Source organism: Lethenteron reissneri, unplaced genomic scaffold, assembly GCF_015708825.2.
Source record: "Lethenteron reissneri isolate LAM-NWPU_2019-01 unplaced genomic scaffold, ASM1570882v1 scaffold_1639, whole genome shotgun sequence".
NCBI lineage: Eukaryota > Metazoa > Chordata > Hyperoartia > Petromyzontiformes > Petromyzontidae > Lethenteron > Lethenteron reissneri.
Window position 1 is genome coordinate 2,637,936 of NW_026891376.1, and position 22,438 is coordinate 2,660,373.

The 22,438-nt window shown below is 52.7% G+C and overlaps 1 protein-coding gene across 1 annotated transcript in view; it reads right to left on the minus strand.

The window, feature by feature from the left end:
• LOC133363061 (cytosolic non-specific dipeptidase-like) overlaps nucleotides 1-22,438 on the minus strand; it is a 44,880-nt gene that overhangs the window by 20,057 nt on the left and 2,385 nt on the right. The window contains exons 2-3 of the mRNA XM_061582071.1: nucleotides 1,092-1,179; nucleotides 221-364 (exon numbers count right to left, since the gene is read on the minus strand). Coding sequence (XP_061438055.1) covers nucleotides 221-364; nucleotides 1,092-1,151 — 204 coding nt within the window. The 5' untranslated portion in view covers nucleotides 1,152-1,179. The remainder of the gene's footprint in view (nucleotides 1-220; nucleotides 365-1,091; nucleotides 1,180-22,438) is intronic.

A 22,438-nucleotide genomic window follows, 5' to 3' on the forward strand; every position in this document is an offset into this window, starting at 1 on the left:
CGTGTCTCCCCGTGTCTCCCCGTGTGTCTCTCCCCGTGTGTCTCTCCCCGTTTCTCCCCCCGTGTCTCCCCCTGTCTCCCGTGTCTCCCCAGTGTCTCCCCGTGTCTCCCGTGTCTCCCGTGTCTCCCCGTGTCTCCCGTGTCTCCCCGTGTCTCCCCGTGTCTCCCCGTGTCTCCCGTGTCTCCCCGTGTCTCCCCGTGTCTCCCCGTGTCTCCCGCACCGTCTGCGTGCCGATGTCCACGAGCTCCACGCTGCCTCCGAGCCTTGTGACCTCGTGGGCCGCCAGCTGCACCATGCGGACAACTTCGGGGCGACTCTCGCTCCACGCGGACACGCTGGGGACAGCCACCCACTCGGACAGACGCTACGGGGGGGGGGGGTGAGACACGGGGGGTGAGACATGGGAGGGGGGGGGAAGTCCTCACTCACACACTCACTCACTCACCCACACACTCACCTACTCACTGACACACTCACTCACACACTCACTCACTCACCCACACACTCACCTACTCACTGACACACTCACTCACACACTCACTCACTCACCCACACACTCACCTACTCACTGACACACTCACTCACTCGCACACTCACTCGCACACTCACCCGCACACACTCACACACTCACTCACTTGCACACTCACTCGCACACTCACCCGCACACTCACTCGCACACACTCACACACTCACTCACTCGCACACTCACCCGCACACTCACTCACACACTCACACACTCACTCACTCACACACTCACTCACACACTCACAAACTCACACTCACTCACTCACACACACACTCACACACCCACACACACACTCACACACTCACTCACTCACCCACTCACTCACTCACTCACACACTCACTCACCCACACACTCACTCACACACTCACTCACTCACACACTCACACACACACTCACTCACCCACCCACTCACTCACCCACACACTCACCCACCCACCCACTCACTCACTCGCACACACTCACACACTCACTCACTCGCACACTCACTCGCACACTCACCCGCACACTCACTCACACACTCACACACTCACTAACTCACACACTCACTCACTCTCACTAACTCACCTTCACGTAGAGTTCTTGGTTTTCATCGATGTACTTGAACAGCGCCTGCAGGAAGGCCATGGCGAGAGAGGTCCGGGATGCCTTTCGTCTGTGACGCACACAAAGACAAAGATCCCCCGTGTAGCCTTCACACGCTGGTGGGGCAAGTGCTGTTTGCGAGCACCTATGAAGGCCGGCACGGCACACGAGGGGGTGGGTGACTAGCACCACGCCAGGCCGCCTTTGTCTCCCCAGTGGCGATATTTACACACCGCACACACCAGGTACTCATTTGAGGCCGAGTCGACCTAGGGGAGGCCCAGGACTGGTTCAGATAATCGTCACCCAACGTTTTGGCCGTGAGCGGGAATCGAATTCGGGTGGCCGGGTTCGTAGCGCAGCGCTAACCGCTGCACCACCGCTCCCCACACACACGTGTACACACACGCGTACACGCACACACACGTGCGCACGCGTACACGCACACACACGTGCGCACGCGTACACGCACACACACGCGCGCACGCGTACACACACGTGTACACGTGCACACACGTACACACACGTACACACACGTACACACACGTACACACGCGCACACGCGCACACGCGCACACGCGTACACGCGCACACGCGCACACGCGCACACGCGTACACGCGCACACGCGTACACGCGTACACGCGTACACGCACGCGTACACACACGCGTACACACACGCGTACACGCACGCGTACACGCGTACACGCACGCGTACACGCGTACACGCACGCGTACACGCGTACACGCACGTGTACACGCGTACACGCACGTGTACACGCGTACACGCACGTGTACACGCGTACACGCACGTGTACACGCGTACACGCACGTGTACACGCGTGTACACGCACGTGTACACGCGTACACGCACGTGTACACGCGTGTACACGCACGTGTACACGCGTGTACACGCACGTGTACACGCGTACACACACGTGTACACGCGTGTACACACACGTGTACACGCGTACACACACGTGTACACGCGTACACACACGTGTACACGCGTACACACACGTGTACACGCGTACACACACGTGTACACGCGTACACACACGTGTACACGCGTACACACACGTGTACACGCGTACACACACGTGTACACGCGTACACACACGTGTACACGCGTACACACACGTGTACACGCGTACACACACGTGTACACGCGTACACACACGCGTACACACACGTGTACACGCGTACACACACGTGTACACACACGTACACACGTACACACACGTGTACACGCACGTACACACGTACACACACGTGTACACGCACGTGTACACGCGTACACACACACACGTGTACACACGTACACACACGTGTACACGCATACACACACACGTGTACACGCGTACACACACACACGTGTACACACGTACACACGTACACACGTATACACACGTGTACACACATACAAACACCGGTTGCATCAGAGCGAGAGTAGGAAGTAGCGAGCGCTGCGAGGCAGTCGACGCTGAAGTCGCGACCCCTACAGCGGCACCCCCAGGCAGCCCGGGTCACGTGGGGTGAGGGGGTCACGTGGGGTGCGGGGGTCACGTGGGGTGCGGGGGTCACGTGAGGTGCGGGGGTCACGTGGGGTGCGGGGGTCACGTGGGGTGCGGGGGTCACGTGGGGTGAGGGGGTCACGTGGGGTGCGGGGGTCACGTGGGGTGCGGGGGTCACGTGGGGTGCGGGGGTCACGTGAGGTGCGGGGGTCACATGAGGTGCAGGGGTCACGTGGGGCGAGGGGGTCACGTGGGGCGTGGGGGTCACGTGGGGTGTGGGGGTCACGTGTGGGGGTCACGTGGGGCGAGGGGGTCACGTGGGGTGTGGGGGTCACGTTGGGTGAGGGGGTCACGTGAGGTGTGGGGGTCACGTGGGGTGAGGGGGTCACGTGAGGTGTGGGGGTCACGTGGGGTGTGGGGGTCACGTGGGGGGAGGGGGTCACGTGGGGTGTGGGGGTCACGTGAGGCGTGGGGGTCACGTGAGGTGTGGGGGTCACGTGGGGTGAGGGGGTCACGTGAGGTGTGGGGGTCACGTGGGGTGTGGGGGTCACGTGGGGTGTGGGGGTCACGTGGGGTGTGGGGCTCACGTGAGGTGAGGGGGTCACGTGGGGTGAGGGGGTCACGTGGGGTGTGGGGGTCACGTGGGGCGTGGGGGTCACGTGGGGTGTGGGGGTCACGTGGGGTGAGGGTGTCACGTGGGGTGAGGGGGTCACGTGGGGTGCGGGGGTCACGTGGGGTGCGGGGGTCACGTGGGGCGTGGGGCTCACGTGGGGCGTGGGGGTCACGTGGGGCGAGGGGGTCACGTGGGGCGAGGGGGTCACGTGGGGCGAGGGGGTCACGTGGGGTGAGGGGGTCACGTGAGGTGTGGGGGTCACGTGGGGTGTGGGGCTCACGTGGGGCGAGGGGGTCACGTGGGGTGAGGGGGTCACGTGAGGTGTGGGGGTCACGTGGGGTGTGGGGGTCACGTGGGGCGTGGGGGTCACGTGGGGCGAGGGGGTCACGTGGGGCGTGGGGGTCACGTGGGGCGTGGGGGTCACGTGGGGTGTGGGGGTCACGTGGGGCGTGGGGGTCACGTGGGGCGTGGGGGTCACGTGGGGTGTGGGGGTCACGTGGGGGTCACGTGGGGTGAGGGGGTCACGTGGGGTGCGGGGGTCACGTGGGGTGCGGGGGTCACGTGGGGCGTGGGGGTCACGTGAGGTGTGGGGTTACGTGGGGTGTGGGGGTCACGTGAGGTGTGGGGTCACGTGGGGTGCGGGGGTCACGTGGGGTGTGGGGGTCACGTGAGGTGTGGGGTCACGTGGGGTGTGGTTTGGGGTCACGTGGGGTGAGGGGGTCACATGGGGCGTGGGGGTCACGTGGGGTGTTGGGGTCACGTGGGGTGTGGGGGTCACGTGGGGTGAGGGGGTCACATGGGGTGTGGGGGTCACGTGGGGCGTGGGGGTCACGTGGGGTGTGGGGGTCACGTGGGGTGCGGGGGTCACGTGGGGTGCGGGGGTCACGTGAGGTGTGGGGGGTCAAGCACATGGTTGCCGCTCGCTAACAGCACTTGCCCCAACTTGCGTCTTTGTGTCTGTCTCTGTGTGTGTCTCTGTGTGTGTCTCTGTGTCTGTCTCTGTGTGTGTGTCTCTGTGTGTGTGTCTCTCTGTGTATCTCTGTGCCTCTGTGTGTCTCTGCGTGTCTCTGCGTGTCTCTGCGCGTCTCTGCATGTCTCTGCATGTCTCTGCATGTCTTTGCATGTCTCTGCGCGTCTCTGCGCGTCTCTGCGCGTCTCTGTGTGTCTCACTGTGTCTCACTGTGTCTCACTGTGTCTCTGTGTGTCTCTGTGCGTCTCTGCTTCTCTCTGCGTCTCTCTGCGTGTCTGTGTGTCTCATGTCCGGCCGAGGCGACGGGGTCACAACGTTCCAATAACAGAGGACACGCAAACACGAGGGCAATGCAAAGAACCAAATCGCGACGAGAACTAAAACTATTCTGGGGCTTGTTGACAAGGTGTGAGCCCGAGGCATGCGGCACTTTTGTCAGAAGCAAATGAGAGGCACGAGGAAGTGCTGATGTCCATCATCATCATCATCGTCATCATCATCATCGTCATCATCGTCGTCATCATCATCATCGTCATCATCATCATCATCGTCATCATCATCATCATCGTCATCATTGTCGTCATCATCATCATCGTCATCATCATCATCATCGTCATCATCATCATCGTCGTCATCATCATCATCGTCGTCATCATCATCATCGTCATCATCATCATCATCGTCATCATCATCATCATCGTCATCATTGTCGTCATCATCATCATCGTCATCATCATCATCATCGTCGTCATCATCATCATCGTCGTCATCATCATCATCGTCATCATCGTCATCGTCGTCATCATCATCATCATCGTCATCATCATCATCATCGTCATCATTGTCGTCATCATCATCATCGTCATCATCATCATCGTCGTCATCATCATCATCGTCGTCATCATCATCATCGTCATCGTCGTCATCATCATCGTCATCGTCGTCATCATCATCATCATCGTCATCATCATAATCATCATCGTCATCATCATCGTCATCATAATCATCATCGTCATCATCATCATCATCGTCATCATTGTCGTCATCATCATCATCGTCATCATCATCATCGTCATCATCATAATCATCATCGTCATCATCATCGTCATCATAATCATCATCGTCATCATCGTCGTCGTGGTCATCACGTGGACATTTACTGCAGGGCCCGGGGTCGCAACCGGGTACCCGATACCCGTACCCTACCCGATACCCGGCTACCCGTACCCGGCCAGCTACGGGTACGGGTAGGCCGTGAGTCACTGGTGAGTAGCCGTTTGTCACTCATTTCGGGTAGGGTACCCATTTGCGACCCTGGTGCGGCCGGTTACGGGTAAGGAATCAAAACCCGTTTGCGACTTCTGCCGTGCGGTGACCACCACGGGGAGAGCGACAACTCCAAATATGCAGCCGTCAGGGGGTCGTGCGATCGAACCCACGGCCTCCTCCTCCTGCGCATTCTAGATTTGAAGCTTTCGTGACTGCAAGAAATTCATACTCTTAGGGTTTTTTTCCGGTAAAGTCACGTGGGTAAAACAATAAAATTGTACACGAAGCCATTCAGATATACAAACACAGACATCATTTCGACCGTGATGATGGGTACAAACTGAGTAATCATTGGAAATATGATAATTGTTTTTTTATCCTTCTATCTGGCAACAAAACTGACACCTTTTTTTACGAGGAGTCATGTTTGCATAGACCACAATACCTGCGGTCGTAATGCAAACAAAAAACAACTCTGATAATGTATGCACTGTCCTTGAAGTTGATTGGTCCACACCTGAGACAGCTTTCCTTAGAGCCTAGTCTCACATGGTGTTGGACCAGATGACGCCAAAAGGTGTCAGTTTTGTTGCCAGATAGAAGGGTAAAAAAACAATTATATTTTTACTGGCAAAAATAAACATAATAATGATTTTATTATGTTTATTTTTGATGTTTTATTATTATAAAATAATAAAAATAAACATAATAAAATAAATATTTGATTATGTTTTATTTTTATTATTTTATTATTTCCCTTCTACGTGACTTTACCGAAAGAACCAAGAAGATGAATCCCTGCAGTCACGAAAGAAGCTTTAAATCGAAATACACTTTTTCTGGCATAAGGTATTCCAACGGTTTGATTCCAAATCTGGCATCAGTTTTTGTCTATCACATCAGGTTTTTGAGATATCAAATATTGTATTTTCAATAAAAACTGCGGAAGAAAAATATTAAATCAATGTGGATATCTACATAAAATGATATTATAAACACACTATCCTAAAAATACAGCACCATATTTTAACACTAAAGCAGTCACTGACTCGCAACAACTTGCAATCATAAGTGACAGAGTTAATTTTGGGTAAAATCAATGAAAATGGGGTATGCCGATAGCATAAAAATGAGATGTGATAGAGCAAATCTGAGATCAGATTTGGAATCGGCACCCTGAAATTAGTCTAAAACAGCTGCAAAAGTACACGCGCACACACACACGTGTACACGCACACACGCGTACACGTGTACACGCACACACGTGTACACGCACACACGTGTACACGTGTACACGCACACACGTGTACACGTGTACACGCACACACGTGTACACGTGTACACGCACACACGTGTACACGTGTACACGCACACACGTGTACACGCACACCACACCACACACACACACGTGTACACACACACACGTGTACACGCACACACACGTGTACACGCACACACACACGTGTACACGCACACACACACGTGTACACGCACACACACACACACGTGTACACGCACACACAAACACGTGTACACGCACACACAAACACGTGTACACGTACACACAAACGTGTACACGCACATACACACGTACACGCACATACACACACACACGTACACACACACGTGTACACACACACGCGTGTACACGCACACACACACACACACGTGTACACGCACACACACACACGTATACACGCACGTGTACACGCACACACACGTGTACACGCACGTGTACACGCACACACACAAACGTGTACACGCACACACACAAACGTGTACACGCACACACACAAACGTGTACACGCACACACACAAACGTGTACACGCACACACACACACGTGTACACGCACACACACAAACGTGTACACGCACACACACAAACGTGTACACGCACACACACAAACGTGTACACGCACACACACAAACGTGTACACGCACACACACACACGTGTACACGCACACACACACGTGTACACGCACACACACACATGTACACACACACACGTGTACACACACACACACACACGTGTACACACACACACACACACGTGTACACGCACACACACACGTGTACACGCACACACACACGTACACACACACACGTGTACACGCACACACACACACGTACACACACACACACGTGTACACGCACACACACAAACGTGTACACGCACACACACACACGTACACACACACACGTGTACACGCACACACACACACGTGTACACACACACACACGTGTACACACACACACACACGTGTACACGCACACACACACATGTACACGCACACACACACATGTACACACACATGTACACACATGTACACACACATGTACACACATGTACACACACACATGTACACACACACGTGTACACGCACACACACACACACGTGTACACGCACACACACACACACGTGTACACGCACACACACACACACACGTGTACACGCACACAGAGGGGGGGTACAATTCAAAGAGGGGCTTGGGTGAGAGACACACAGAGAGAGAGAGAAGAAATGTGTCAAGGAAGCTTTCGGCATGGAACTTAACACAATTTAGAAATGCAACGCAACTCAGAGAGTCAGCAAACACAGCAGTCAACGCCCTTTCTGAAGATTGCTAAGCTTTGCATCCATCATCTTAGGTTTTTTAAATCCTTTATATTAAGTTCGCTTGCTTGCTTAGGACCGTGCAAATCTTTCGGTCGTTTTTTAACCCTCTTCCAGTGATCCAATCGAGCTGACATTTTCCACACAGACTCGTTGTGCGTGACAATTAATGTTCGTGAAAAATAAGTTTCCAAATTTTTACACTTTTTAGGACAAAAATATTATATTTAATTACCAATTGCTTAATGGTGCAATGCAATCATCTGACCCATAGGTGGCAGCCATCTCAAGCCAGAGGACGAGAGGACTCTAGCCGCCACGCATATAAAGGATTTATAGTGAAAAACTTTGTTTTTACGGGTTATACTTGTTTCTGTGTTGCCTCCGAAACGTCGTGATTTTTATTTTATTTTTTATTTTACTTTAATTAATTTACATTTTTTACCTACGCGACTTTACCGAAAAAAACCTAAGAATACGAATCCTTGCAGTCACGAAAGCTTCAAGCCTAGAATTTGCATCCATCATCTCGGTTGTAAAGGGGCCATCCATTGAGTCCGTACACATGGAATGGGGGGGCAAATGCGTACGGGTTGCGTATTGGGGGGCTCTGCTCACAATGTACGCTTAGGAAACGGGGGGGGGGGGGTCAAACGTGTAACCGGTTTTATTGCCTCGTCCAAGCCAACCCCTCCGTGCGATTTGCCGACTCTTATCATCGCCACGTGATCTTGTGCAGATCGATACGCTGCTGCGAACGAGCGCTAAAGGTGCAGTAGTCCACAATCCGGGCTTTCAAGTAGAACTATTACAACTCGATTTGAAGCTTTCGTGACTGTGGGAATCAATATTCTTTGGTTCACTTAGACAAACACACAGGCATACCCACACTCTTACATACACACACACACTCATACACTCTCATACACATACACACACATACATACACACACCCTTACATACACACACCCTTACATACACACACATACACACACATACACTCTCATACACATACACACACACAGGCATACACACACTCTTACATACACACACACATACACACTCATACACTCTCATACACATACCCACACTCTTACATACACACACATACACACTCATACACACTCTTACATACACACACTCTTACATAAACACACTCACACTCATACACTCTTACATACCCACTCTTATATACACACTCTTACATACACACACACCCTTACATACACACACACTCTTACATACACACACACCCTTACATACACACACACCCTTACATACACACACACCCTTACATACACACATACCCTTACATACACACATACCCTTACATACACACACACCCATACTCATACACACACACACTCACATGTACACACACACAGACACACACTCAATACTACACACACACACAGACACACAGACACACACACACTCACTACTACACACACACAGACACACACACTCACGACTACACACACCAACTTGCACTTTGCCCGATGCAACACTCAGGGACACTTTTTGGAACTTGATCTGTTGCAGGAGGGCCACCCGTGGCCCGAGCCCTGAATCACAATCCTGCTACTACCATCACTACCCCTACTACCACTACCATCACTACCACTACCATCACTACCCCTACTACCACTGCTACTACCATCACTACCACTACTACTACCATCACTACCATCACTACCATCACTACCACTACTACCATCACAACCCCTACTACCATCACTACCCCTACTACCATCACTACCCCTACTACCACTACCATCACTACCACTACCATCACTACCCCTACTACCACTACTACTACCATCACTACCATCACTACCACTACTACCACTATCACTACCATCACTACCACTACTACCATCACTACCCCTACCACTACCATCACTACCCCTACTACCACTACCCCTACTACCACTATCACTACCCCTACCACTACCATCACTACCCCTACTACCCCTACTACCACTACTACCATCACTACCCCTACTACCACTACCCCTACTACCATCACTACCACTACTACCATCACTACCCCTACCACTACTACCACTACCCCTACTACCACTACTACCATCACTACCCCTACTACCATCACTACCCCTACCACTACTATCACTACCCCTACCACTATCACTACCACTACCCCTATCACTACCCCCATCACTACCCCTACCACTATCACAACCCCTACCACTACCATCACTACCCCTACTACCACTACCACTACTACCATCACTACCCCTACTACCATCACTACCCCTACCACTACCATCACTACCCCTACTACCACTATCACTACCCCTACCACTACTATCACTAACCGTACCACTACTATCACTACCCCTACCACTATCACTACCCCCATCACTACCACTACCACTATCACAACCCCTATCACTACCCCTACCACTACCCCCATCACTACCCCTACTCCCATCACTACCCCAACCCTCTGGTGTGTGTGTGGTGTGTGTACACGTGGTGTGTGTGGTGTGTGTGGTGTGTGTGTGTGTTTGGTGTGTGTGTGGTGTGTGATTGGTGTGTGTGGTGTGTGTGTGGTGTGTGTGGTGTGTGTATACGTGGTGTGTGTTTACGTGGTGTGTGTGTGTACACGTGTTGTGTGTATACGTGTGGTGTGTGTGTACACGTGTTGTGTGTATACGTGTTGTGTGTATACGTGTTGTGTATACGTGTGGTGTGTGTGTTTGTGGTGTGTGCGTGTACACGTGTTGTGTGTATACGTGTGATGTGTGTGTTTACGTGGTGTGTGTGTGTACACGTGTTGTGTATACGTGGTGTGTGTGTGTGTGTTTACGTGTAGTGTGTGTTTACGTGGTGTGTGTGTGTGTATACGTGTTGTGTGTGTGTAGTGTGTTTACGTGGTGTGTGTGTGTGTGTATACGTGTTGTGTGTGTTTACGTGTTGTGTGTGTATACGTGTTGTGTGTGGTGTGTGTGGTGTATATACGTGTGTGTGTGTGTGTGGTGGTGTGTGTACGTGTTGTGTGTGTTTCTGGCGTCACGAGACTCAGGGCAGGGAAGTGAAATCGGCCAAGAGGCATGTGGTGTGTGTGTGTATGTGGTGTGTGTGTGTGTACGTGTGGTGTGTGTGTGTGTGTTTACGTGTTGTGTGTGTATACGTGTTGTGTGTGGATGTGGTGTGTGTGTGTATGTGGTGTGTGTGTGTATGTGGTGTGTGTGTGTATGTGGTGTGTGTGTATATGTGGTGTGTGTGTGTGTATGTGGTGTGTGTGTGTATATGTGGTGTGTGTGTATGTGGTGTGTGTGTGTGTATGTGGTGTGTGTGTATGTGGTGTGTGTGTGTATGTGGTGTGTGTGTGTATGTGGTGTGTGTGTGTACGTGGTGTGTGTGTGTGTGTATACGTGTTGTGTGTGTTTACGTGTTGTGTGTGTATACGTGTTGTGTGTGTGTGGTGTGTGTGGTGTGTATACGTGTGGGGTGTGTATACGTGTGGTGTGTGTGTGTACGTGTTGTGTGTGGTGTGTGTGGTGTGTATACGTGTGTGTGTATACGTGTGGTGTGTGTGTGTATACGTGTTGTGTGTGGTGTGTGTGGTGTGTATACGTGTGTGTGTATACGTGTTGTGTGTGTGTGGTGTGTGTGGTGTGTATACGTGTGGGGTGTGTATACGTGTGGTGTGTGTGTGTATGTGTTGTGTGTATACGTGTTGTGTGTATACGTGTTGTGTGTGTGTATGTGGTGTGTGTGTATACGTGTTGTGTGTGTATGTGGTGTGTGTGTGTATGTGGTGTGTGTGTGTATGTGGTGTGTGTGTATGTGGTGTGTGTGTGTATGTGGTGTGTGTGTGTATGTGGTGTGTGTGTATATGTGGTGTGTGTGTATATGTGGTGTGTATACGTGGTGTGTGTGTACGTGTTGTGTGTGTATGTGGGGTGTGTGTGTATGTGGTGTGTGTGTGTATACGTGTTGTGTGTGTTTACGTGTTGTGTGTGTATACGTGTTGTGTGTGGTGTGTGTGGTGTATATACGTGTGTGTGTGTGTGTGGTGGTGTGTGTACGTGTTGTGTGTGTTTCTGGCGTCACGAGACTCAGGGCAGGGAAGTGAAATCGGCCAAGAGGCATGTGGTGTGTGTGTGTATGTGGTGTGTGTGTGTGTACGTGTGGTGTGTGTGTGTGTGTTTACGTGTTGTGTGTGTATACGTGTTGTGTGTGGATGTGGTGTGTGTGTGTATGTGGTGTGTGTGTGTATGTGGTGTGTGTGTGTTTGTGGTGTGTGTGTATATGTGGTGTGTGTGTGTGTATGTGGTGTGTGTGTGTATATGTGGTGTGTGTGTATGTGGTGTGTGTGTGTGTATGTGGTGTGTGTGTATGTGGTGTGTGTGTGTATGTGGTGTGTGTGTGTATGTGGTGTGTGTGTGTACGTGGTGTGTGTGTGTGTGTATACGTGTTGTGTGTGTTTATGTGTTGTGTGTGTATACGTGTTGTGTGTGTGTGGTGTGTGTGGTGTGTATACGTGTGGGGTGTGTATACGTGTGGTGTGTGTGTGTGTACGTGTTGTGTGTGGTGTGTGTGGTGTGTATACGTGTGTGTGTATACGTGTGGTGTGTGTGTGTATACGTGTTGTGTGTGGTGTGTGTGGTGTGTATACGTGTGTGTGTATACGTGGTGTGTGGGTGTGGTGTGTGTGGTGTGTATACGTGTGGGGTGTGTATACGTGTGGTGTGTGTGTGTATGTGTTGTGTGTATACGTGTTGTGTGTATACGTGTTGTGTGTGTGTATGTGGTGTGTGTGTATACGTGTTGTGTGTGTATGTGGTGTGTGTGTGTATGTGGTGTGTGTGTGTATGTGGTGTGTGTGTATGTGTTGTGTGTGTATACGTGGTGTGTGTGTATATACGTGGTGTGTGTGTATGTGGTGTGTGTGTGTGTGTATGTGGTGTGTGTGTGTATGTGGTGTGTGTGTGTATGTGGTGTGTGTGTGTATGTGGTGTGTGTGTGTGGTGTGTGTATGTATGTGGTGTGTGTGTGTATGTGGTGTGTGTGTATGTGGTGTGTGTGTGTACGTGGTGTGTGTGTGTACGTGGTGTGTGTGTGTATGTGGTGTGTGTGTGTATGTGGTGTGTGTGTGTATGTGGTGTGTGTGGTGTGTATGTGGTGTGTGTGTGGTGTGTATGTGGTGTGTGTGTATATGTGGTGTGTGTGTATGTGTACGTGTTGTGTGTGTGTGTACGTGTTGTGTGTATACGTGTGTATGTGTATGTGGTGTGTGTGTGTATGTGGTGTGTGTGGTGTGTATGTGGTGTGTGTGTGTATGTGGTGTGTGTGTATGTGGTGTGTGTGTATGTGGTGTGTGTGTGTATGTGGTGTGTGTGTGTATGTGGTATGTGTGTGTATGTGGTGTGTGTGTGTATGTGGTGTGTGTGTGTATGTGGTGTGTGTGTGTATGTGGTGTGTGTGTATACGTGTTGTGTGTGTATGTGGTGTGTGTGTGTATGTGGTGTGTGTGTATACGTGTATTGTGTGTGTATGTGGTGTGTGTGTGTATGTGGTGTGTGTGTATATGTGGTGTGTATACGTGGTGTGTGTGTACGTGTTGTGTGTGTATGTGGTGTGTGTGTGTATGTGGTGTGTGTGTGTATACGTGTTGTGTGTGTTTACGTGTTGTGTGTGTATACGTGTTGTGTGTGGTGTGTGTGGTGTATATACGTGTGTGTGTGTGTGTGGTGGTGTGTGTACGTGTTGTGTGTGTTTCTGGCGTCACGAGACTCAGGGCAGGGAAGTGAAATCGGCCAAGAGGCATGTGGTGTGTGTGTGTATGTGGTGTGTGTGTGTGTACGTGTGGTGTGTGTGTGTGTGTTTACGTGTTGTGTGTGTATACGTGTTGTGTGTGTATGTGGTGTGTGTGTGTATGTGGTGTGTGTGTGTATGTGGTGTGTGTGTATATGTGGTGTGTGTGTGCATGTGGTGTGTGTGTGTATATGTGGTGTGTGTGTGTATGTGGTGTGTGTGTATGTGGTGTGTGTGTATGTGGTGTGTGTGTATGTGGTGTGTGTGTGTGTATGTGGTGTGTGTGTGTATGTGGTGTGTGTGTGTATGTGGTGTGTGTGTGTACGTGGTGTGTGTGTGTACGTGGTGTGTGTGTGTACGTGGTGTGTGTGTGTATGTGGTGTGTGTGTGTGTATGTGGTGTGTGTGTGTGTATGTGGTGTGTGTGTGTACGTGTGGTGTGTGTGTGTACGTGTGGTGTGTGGTGTGTGTACACGTGTTGTGTGTTTACGTGGTGTGTGTGTACACGTGGTGTGTGTATACGTGTGGTGTGTGTGTATATGTGGTGTGTGTGTATGTGGTGTGTGTGTGTTTACGTGTTGTGTGTGTTTACGTGGTGTGTGTGTGTGTACACGTGTTGTGTGTGTATGTGGTGTGTGTGTGTACGTGTTGTGTGTGTTTCTGGCGTCACGAGACTCAGGGCAGGGAAGTGAAATCGGCCAGAGGCATGTGGAGTTCACCGGCCCACGCGGTCACGCGCACGCAGCCACGACAAATACAAAGCTCCCCCGCGTAGTCTCTACGACTTGGGTGGGGCAAGTGCCGTGGTCACACAGAGACCCGAAGACTCACGCAGAGACCCGTAGACTCACGCAGAGACCCGTAGACTCACGCAGAGACCCATATACTCACACAGAGACCCATATACTCACACAGAGACCCATATACTCACGCAGAGACCCATATACTCACGCAGAGACCCATAGACTCACACAGAGACCCATATACTCACACACAGAGACCCATAGACTCACGCAGAGTCCCGTAGACTCACGCAGAGACCCATAGACTCACGCAGAGACCCATAGACTCACACAGAGACCCATAGACTCACACACAGAAACCCATAGACTCACGCAGAGTCCCGTAGACTCACGCAGAGACCCATAGACTCACGCAGAGACCCATAGACTCACGCAGAGACCCACAGACTCACGCAGAGACCCATAGACTCACATAGAGACCCATAGACTCACCACACAGAGACCCATAGACTGCTGCTGTATATGTGGAGTCTGCGTCTCTCTCTCTGATCGTCATCACGGTGGTTAGGAGATGTTGACTACCTCGCCTGGTACGCAGTATCTCGTGGGTTCGATCCCGACCCTGACGATGCATGCTGCTGTATATTTGGAGTCTGCGTGTCTCTCTCTTTCATCATCATCACGGTGGCTGGGAGATGTTGACTACCTCGCCTGGTCTACAGGAGGTCGTGGGTTCGAGGCAGACCCTGACGATGCCTGCTGCTATTTGGAGTCTGCGTCTCTCATCATCATCATCATCACGGTGGCTAGGAGATGTTGACGACCTCGCCTGGTACGCAGGAGGTCGTGGGTTCTATCCCGACCCTGACGATGCATGCTGCTGCTGCTGCTGTATATTTGGAGTCTGTGCGTCTCTCTCTCCACTCTCTCCGTGGTGGTCGCGTTGATTTTTCTCCGGGTCCTCCAGCTTGTCCCTGTAGTGGTGTTAACTACTCGCTGTTCGAAAAACTGTGAGAGAGAGCGGATCGTAAACAAGGTTTCCCCGCTCAATCAAAACGGTCCGGGTCAAATGGGGTGAGGTAGGCAGTGGCGGCTCCTGCAAAATCTCTCAGGGGGGGCAAATGTCTGGATGATTGATAAGGATAAGGTCCACCCCTGCAATGGATAAATTAACAGCTTAAGCATGTAAAGGCAACTTCACTTCTTTAATATGAATGAAAAATAAAGTGACTCTTACAATACATCTTGTTTGTTTATATACTCACTATTAAAACAAACCACTCAAGTTTATTTTATTAAAGATTCCACTCGGTAGCGATAAATTATATTGTTGGATGAAACGTGCTTACGTATGATGACGTTAGCACGTATGATGACGTAAGCACGTTAGGGCGAGCCCTCCCGGAAGCCATAGAGAATGCATTGGAGCGCCCCCGTTCGAAAAAAAACATCTTTCAATGTAAGTCTATGGGGCCACTCGGGGCGATTCTCAGCCGGAGTGAAATCGCCCCAAAAGAGGCGGTACTCCACAGAACGTGACATGACGCTGATTGGACTATATCCAGAGGCTGACAGTGACGGCTAGCGTGACTCTGTGGTTGAATGACATTGGTGGTGCGTCGCCCAATCGCCCTAATGAAGAAACCGCCCCTGGAGGTAGGATCCAAGCGCCAGATTGGGAAGGACCAATCGGAGGGTCCCACAAGGTGGCCGGGGATTGGTCAACCCGGCCACGAACAGGTATAAAAGCCGGAGCGCCGAGAGCTCTTGGTTAAAAATAATGCTACTCCCTGCACCCTCCCTTGGTGCTGCTGATCCTGCATAATGCATGGGCATAATATGACTTTGAAACCCCCCCGCCCACCTCCTACGCATTTCCCATGAATATGCTAAATTCCTCTTCATATGCACATTCTTTTTGTCAAGGCGCTCTACTTGCACCTCCAACCCAGCGTATATATAAGCTCCTAGCTTGGCAGTGTCTCATTCTTCACCTGAAGACGGCTGCTTGCGTTGTAGCCGAAACGTCGTGAGAATTATTTTATTATGTTTTATTTGTATTATTTTATTACTTCCCTTCTACGTGGTGACTTTACCGAAAGAACCAAGAAGAAGCTCTCGGTTAGTTCTGCTACACGAAGACCCAAGTCGGCCGAAGACATCTAGGACCCTGGACCAAGCCCTCCAGCCCTTATCAGGGCTCGAGCTCTCAGAGTAACCAGTGATCCCCTAGGTCCAGCCAGAGGACGCTGGGAGAGCAGGGAGATTAGATATCCTGCAAGGTCCCGGAGGCTTGTACCTTCTGAGGGTAACGGGTTTAGGGGACCATACACCCCCTTAGTGTGATAGGGACTGTGTATTAAGACAATAAACAGTGTGTGCCATAAAGACGTTTAGAAGTCCGTCCTTTACAACACTACATCCCCATCCACGTTCAGAGTCAACGTCACGTGTTTCTAGACTATTTGGGCTGCTGCTGTTGCTGCTGCTATACGATGCCCACGTGACGATGATCAAAGGCACCTCCAGACAGCACCGTTCTGAGAAACATTCCTGCGGAGGGAGCTGGTAGGAACGTCGGGTTGCTCGGTCAATGGCCTGCAGGGTCAACGGCGGCGTGGTGTGAGGGCGGGCACAAGCCGGCGTGAGTAGGTTAAACGTTGAGTTTTATAAGGGCACCACGGGGTGACCAGCCCCTCCCCACCCAGCCCCACCCCCACCCAGCCCCTCCCCACCCAGCCCCACCCCCCACCCAGCCCCTCCCCACCCTCCCCACCTAGCCCCTCCCCACCTTCCCCTCTCCACCTTCCCCTCTCCACCTTCCCCACCCAGCCCCACCCTCCCTCCCCACCCAGCCCCTCCCCACCCTCCCCACCCAGCTCCTCTCCACCTTCCCCTCTCCACCCAGCCCCACCCTCCCTCCCCACCCTCCCGACCCAGCCCCTCCCTCCCTCCCCACCCTCCCCTCCCTCCCCACCCAGCCCCTTCCTCCCCACCCAGCCCCTCCCTGCACGACGGACGGACACAATAATCCCCTGTCGGCTGGTGGAACCAGGAAGTCCCTACCAGTAACACGGCTACAAAGCAGCTCACAGCTGTGACGGCCTTAGACGGTCAAGTAAACATAGTTTAGTGTCATCTACGGATCTCTGTGTGTCTCTCTATGGGGGCTCTGTGCATCTGTAAATTCCTGTGTGGTGATGATTATGATCAGCCACTCGCTTGAGCTGCTATCCTTGTGATGGCCAGGCCGATTCTGACAGAGCTATGTAGCTTCGTGGTAGGGCTGTACCTGCTTACATTATTTTCAACAAAAGAACTGTATCTTCTTGGTTCTTTCTGTGAAGTCACGTAGAAGAGAAGTAATAAAATAATAAACATAAAACACAATAAAAGAATTCTCACGACGTTTTGGCCACAACGCAAGCAGCCGTCCTCAGGTGAAAACCAGGTCCGTCGAGGCGACAGAGTCTGAATGAAACAGCACACGAGCTTGGAGCATATATATAAGCTGGGCGCCTTGACAAAGGAATTTGCATATCAAGATATTATTATATCTTGCATATTATTACTTCCCTTCTACGTGATGACTTTACCGAAAGAACCAAGAAGATGAATCCCTGCAGTCACGAAAGCTTTAAATCGAAAAAGAACTGTAGTTTTAGTTAAGTCTATGGGTCTCTGTGTGTCTCCATGGGGGGCTCTATGCGTCTGTAATCTCCACGTGGTGGAGATGAAAGGTCACCACGTAGAGCTGCCAGCATCGTGATATCCAGGTAGCTTCTGAGCAGAGGTCGCAATCGGGTACCTGATACCCGTACCCTACCCGATACCCGGCTACCCGTACTCTACCCAATATCCGGCTACCCGTACCCGATACCCGTACCCTACCCGATACCTGTACCCTACCCGATACCCGGCTACCCGTACCCAGCCGGGTACGGGTACCCGTTTGCGACCCTGGTGCGGCCGGGTACGGGTAGGCCGTGAGTCACTGGTGAGTCACCGTTTGTCACTCATTTCCCAACGTCTTGTCTCTTCTCACAATTCAAGTTCCTAGAATCAACCCACCCGCGCCTGCAACATGGCTTCATCCCAGAGGTCGCAATCGGGTACCCGATACCCAGCTACCCGTACCCGGCCGGGTACGGGTAGCTGGGTATCGGGTAGGGTACGGGTACCCGTTTGCGACCCTGGTGCGGCCGGGTACGGGTACGGGTAAGGAATCAAAACCCGTTTTAAGGAGGTAGGGGATGGAGTGGAGGTGGGGGAGGTGGTGGAAGAGGTGGTGGAGGAGGAGTAGGTGGAGGAGGAGGTGGAGGAGGTGGAGGGGGTGGAGGAGGTGGAGGAGGTGGAGGAGGTGGATGTGGAGGTGGAGGAGGTGGAGGAGGTGGAGGTGGTGAAGGTGGAGGAGGTGGAGGAGGAGGTGGAGGAGGTGGAGGAGGTGGAGGAGGAGGTGTAGGAGGTGGAGGAGGTGGAGGAGGTGGTGAAGGTGGAGGAGGTGGAGCAGGAGGTGGTGAAGGAGGAGTAGGTGGAGGAGGTGGAGGGTGGAGGAGGTGGTGGAGGTGGAGGAGGTGGTGAAGGAGTAGGTGGAGTAGGTGGAGGAGGTGGAGGAGGTGGAGGGTGGAGGAGGTGGAGGAGGTGGATGAGGTGGAGGTGGAGGAGGTGGAGGAGGAGGTGGTGGTGGAGGTGGAGGAGTAAGAGGTGGTAGTGGAGGTGGAGGAGTAAGAGGTGGTAGTGGAGGTGAAGGTGGAGTAGGAGGTGGAGGAGGAGTAGGCAGAGTGCACCGTGATGACGGCGACTGCCGCTGGTGGTGGTGAAGGTGGTGGAGGTAGTGGTGGAGGTGGTAGTGAAGGTGGAGGTGGTAGTGAAGGTGGAGGTGGTAGTGAAGGTGGAGGTGGTAGTGAAGGTGGAGGTGGTAGTGAAGGTGGAGGTGGTAGTGAAGGTGGAGGTGGTAGTGAAGGTGGAGGTGGTAGTGAAGGTGGAGGTGGTAGTGAAGGTGGAGGTGGTAGTGAAGGTGGAGGAGTAGGCAGAGTGCACAGTGATGATGGTAGTGAAGGCGGTAGTGAAGGTGGAGGTGGTGGTGGAAGTGGTGGAGGTGGAGTAGGAGGTGGAGGTAGAGAAGGAGGAGTAGGCAGAGTGCACAGTGATGAAGGTAGTGAAGGTGGAGGAGGTGGAGGTGGTGGAGGTGGTAGTGAAGGTGAAGGTGGAGGAGTAGGCAGAGTGCACAGTGATGCTGACGACTGCCGCTGGATGCGAAGTCCACGGGGGGCGAGGTGCAGCCACCTGGTCACGCGACCCTCCCCCTCTCGTAACGTCACGTGACCTCGTAACATCACGTGACCTCGTAACACCACGTGACCTCGTAACATCACGTGACCTCGTAACACCACGTGACCTCGTAAAATCACGTGACCTCATAACGCGCCGTGACCTCATAACGCGCCATGACCTCGTAACATCACGTGACCTCGTAATACCACGTGACCTCACAACATCACGTGACCTCACATCACGTGACCTCGTAACATCACGTGACCTCACATCACGTGACTTCATAACGCGCCGTGACCTCGTAAAATCACGTGACCTCATAACGCGCCGTGACCTCATAACGCGCCATGACCTCGTAACATCACGTGACCTCACATCACGTGACCTCGTAACATCACGTGACCTCACATCACGTGACTTCATAACGCGCCGTGACCTCGTAAAATCACGTGACCTCATAACATCACGTGACCTCGTAGCGTCGCGTGACCTCGTAACATCACGTGACCTCGTAACATCACGTGACCTCATAATACCACGTGACCTCACAACATCACGTGACCTCACATCACGTGACCTCACAACATCACGTGACCTCACATCACGTGACCTCATAACATCACGTGACCTCATAACGCGCCGTGACCTCGTAACACCACGTGACCTCGTAACATCACGTGACCTCGTAACACCACGTGACCTCGTAACATCACGTGACCTCGTAACATCACGTGACCTCGTAACATCACGTGACCTCGTAACACCACGTGACCTCGTAACACCACGTGACCTCGTAACATCACGTGACCTCGTAGCGTCACGTGACCTCGTAACATCACGTGACCTCACATCACGTGACCTCATAACGCGCCATGACCTCATAACATCACGTGACCTCATAACGCGCCGTGACCTCATACCACGTAGTGATAAAGACAAACGTCCCCCGGGTAGCCTTGCCAAGCTGTCGGGGCAAGTGCTGCCCATGCAGGGGGGAGGGGGGGGGGCTGGCAACCACCACGCCCGGCCGCCTTTGTCTCCCCAGTAGTCGCCACCAGCGCCAACCACAGCGCCACCGCTCCCCAAAGTCAAAGGTCCCCTGGGTAGCCTCGACGGACTGCTCGGGCAAGGGGCTGTTAGCGAGCACACGAGGGGGTGGGTGTCTCTCCCAGAGTGGCGATGTTTTTAGTTTGCTTTACACACCCGTTTGAGGCCGAGTCGACCTGGGGGAGTCCCAGAGAGGGGGTGAGACGAGTGGGTGGGTGTGTGGGGAAGGGTGAGTGGACGACTGAGCGAGTGAGTGGGTGAGTGGGTGGGTGAGTGGATGGGTGGGTGAGTGGGTGACTGAGTCAGTGACTGAGTGAGTGAGTGGGTGAGTGAGTGGGTGGGTGAGTGAGTGGGTGACTGAGTGAGTGGGTGACTGAGTGGGTGGGTGGGTGAGTGAGCGAGTGGGTGGGTGAGTGGGTGAGTGAGTGGGTGAGTGACTGAGTGGGTGAGTGACTGAGTGGGTGAGTGGGTGAGTGACTGAGTAGGTGACTGAGTAGGTGACTGAGTGGGTGAGTGGTGAGTGGATGAGTGGTGAGTGGATGAGTGAGTGGGTGAGTGGTGAGTGAGTGGGTGAGTGGTGAGCTGGTGAGTGGTGAGTGGGTGAGCTGGTGAGCGACTGAGTGACTGAGTGACTGAGTGAGTGAGTAGGTGAGCGACTGAGTGACTGAGTGGGTGAGTGAGTGGGTGAGTAGGTGAGCGACTTAGTGCGTGAGTGGGTGAGTGACTGAGTGGATGAGTGAGTGGGTGACTGAGTGGGTGAGTGGGTGAGTGAGTGACTGAGTAGGTGACTGAGTGGGTGAGTGAGTGGGTGAGTGAGTGAGTGGGTGAGTGAGTGAGTGGGTGAGTGGGTGAGTAGGTGAGTGACTTAGTGCGTGAGTGGGTGAGTGACTGAGTGGATGAGTGGGTGAGTGGGTGGGTGAGTGGATGGGTGGGTGAGTGGGTGACTGAGTGAGTGACTGAGTGAGTGAGTGGGTGAGTGAGTGGGTGACTGAGTGAGTGGGTGACTGAGTGAGTGGGTGACTGAGTGGGTGGGTGGGTGAGTGAGCGAGTGGGTGAGCGAGTGGGTGAGTGAGTGGGTGAGTGAGTGGGTGAGTGAGTGACTGAGTGGGTGAGTGACTGAGTGGGTGAGTGGGTGAGTGACTGAGTAGGTGACTGTGTAGGTGACTGAGTGGGTGAGTGGTGAGTGGATGAGTGGTGAGTGGATGAGTGAGTGGGTGAGTGGTGAGTGAGTGGGTGAGTGGTGAGCTGGTGAGTGGTGAGTGGGTGAGCTGGAGAGCGACTGAGTGACTGAGTGACTGAGTGAGTGAGTAGGTGAGCGACTGAGTGACTGAGTGGGTGAGTGAGTGGGTGAGTAGGTGAGCGACTTAGTGCGTGAGTGGGTGAGTGACTGAGTGGATGAGTGAGTGGGTGACTGAGTGGGTGAGTGGGTGAGTGAGTGACTGAGTAGGTGACTGAGTGGGTGAGTGAGTGGGTGAGTGAGTGAGTGGGTGAGTGAGTG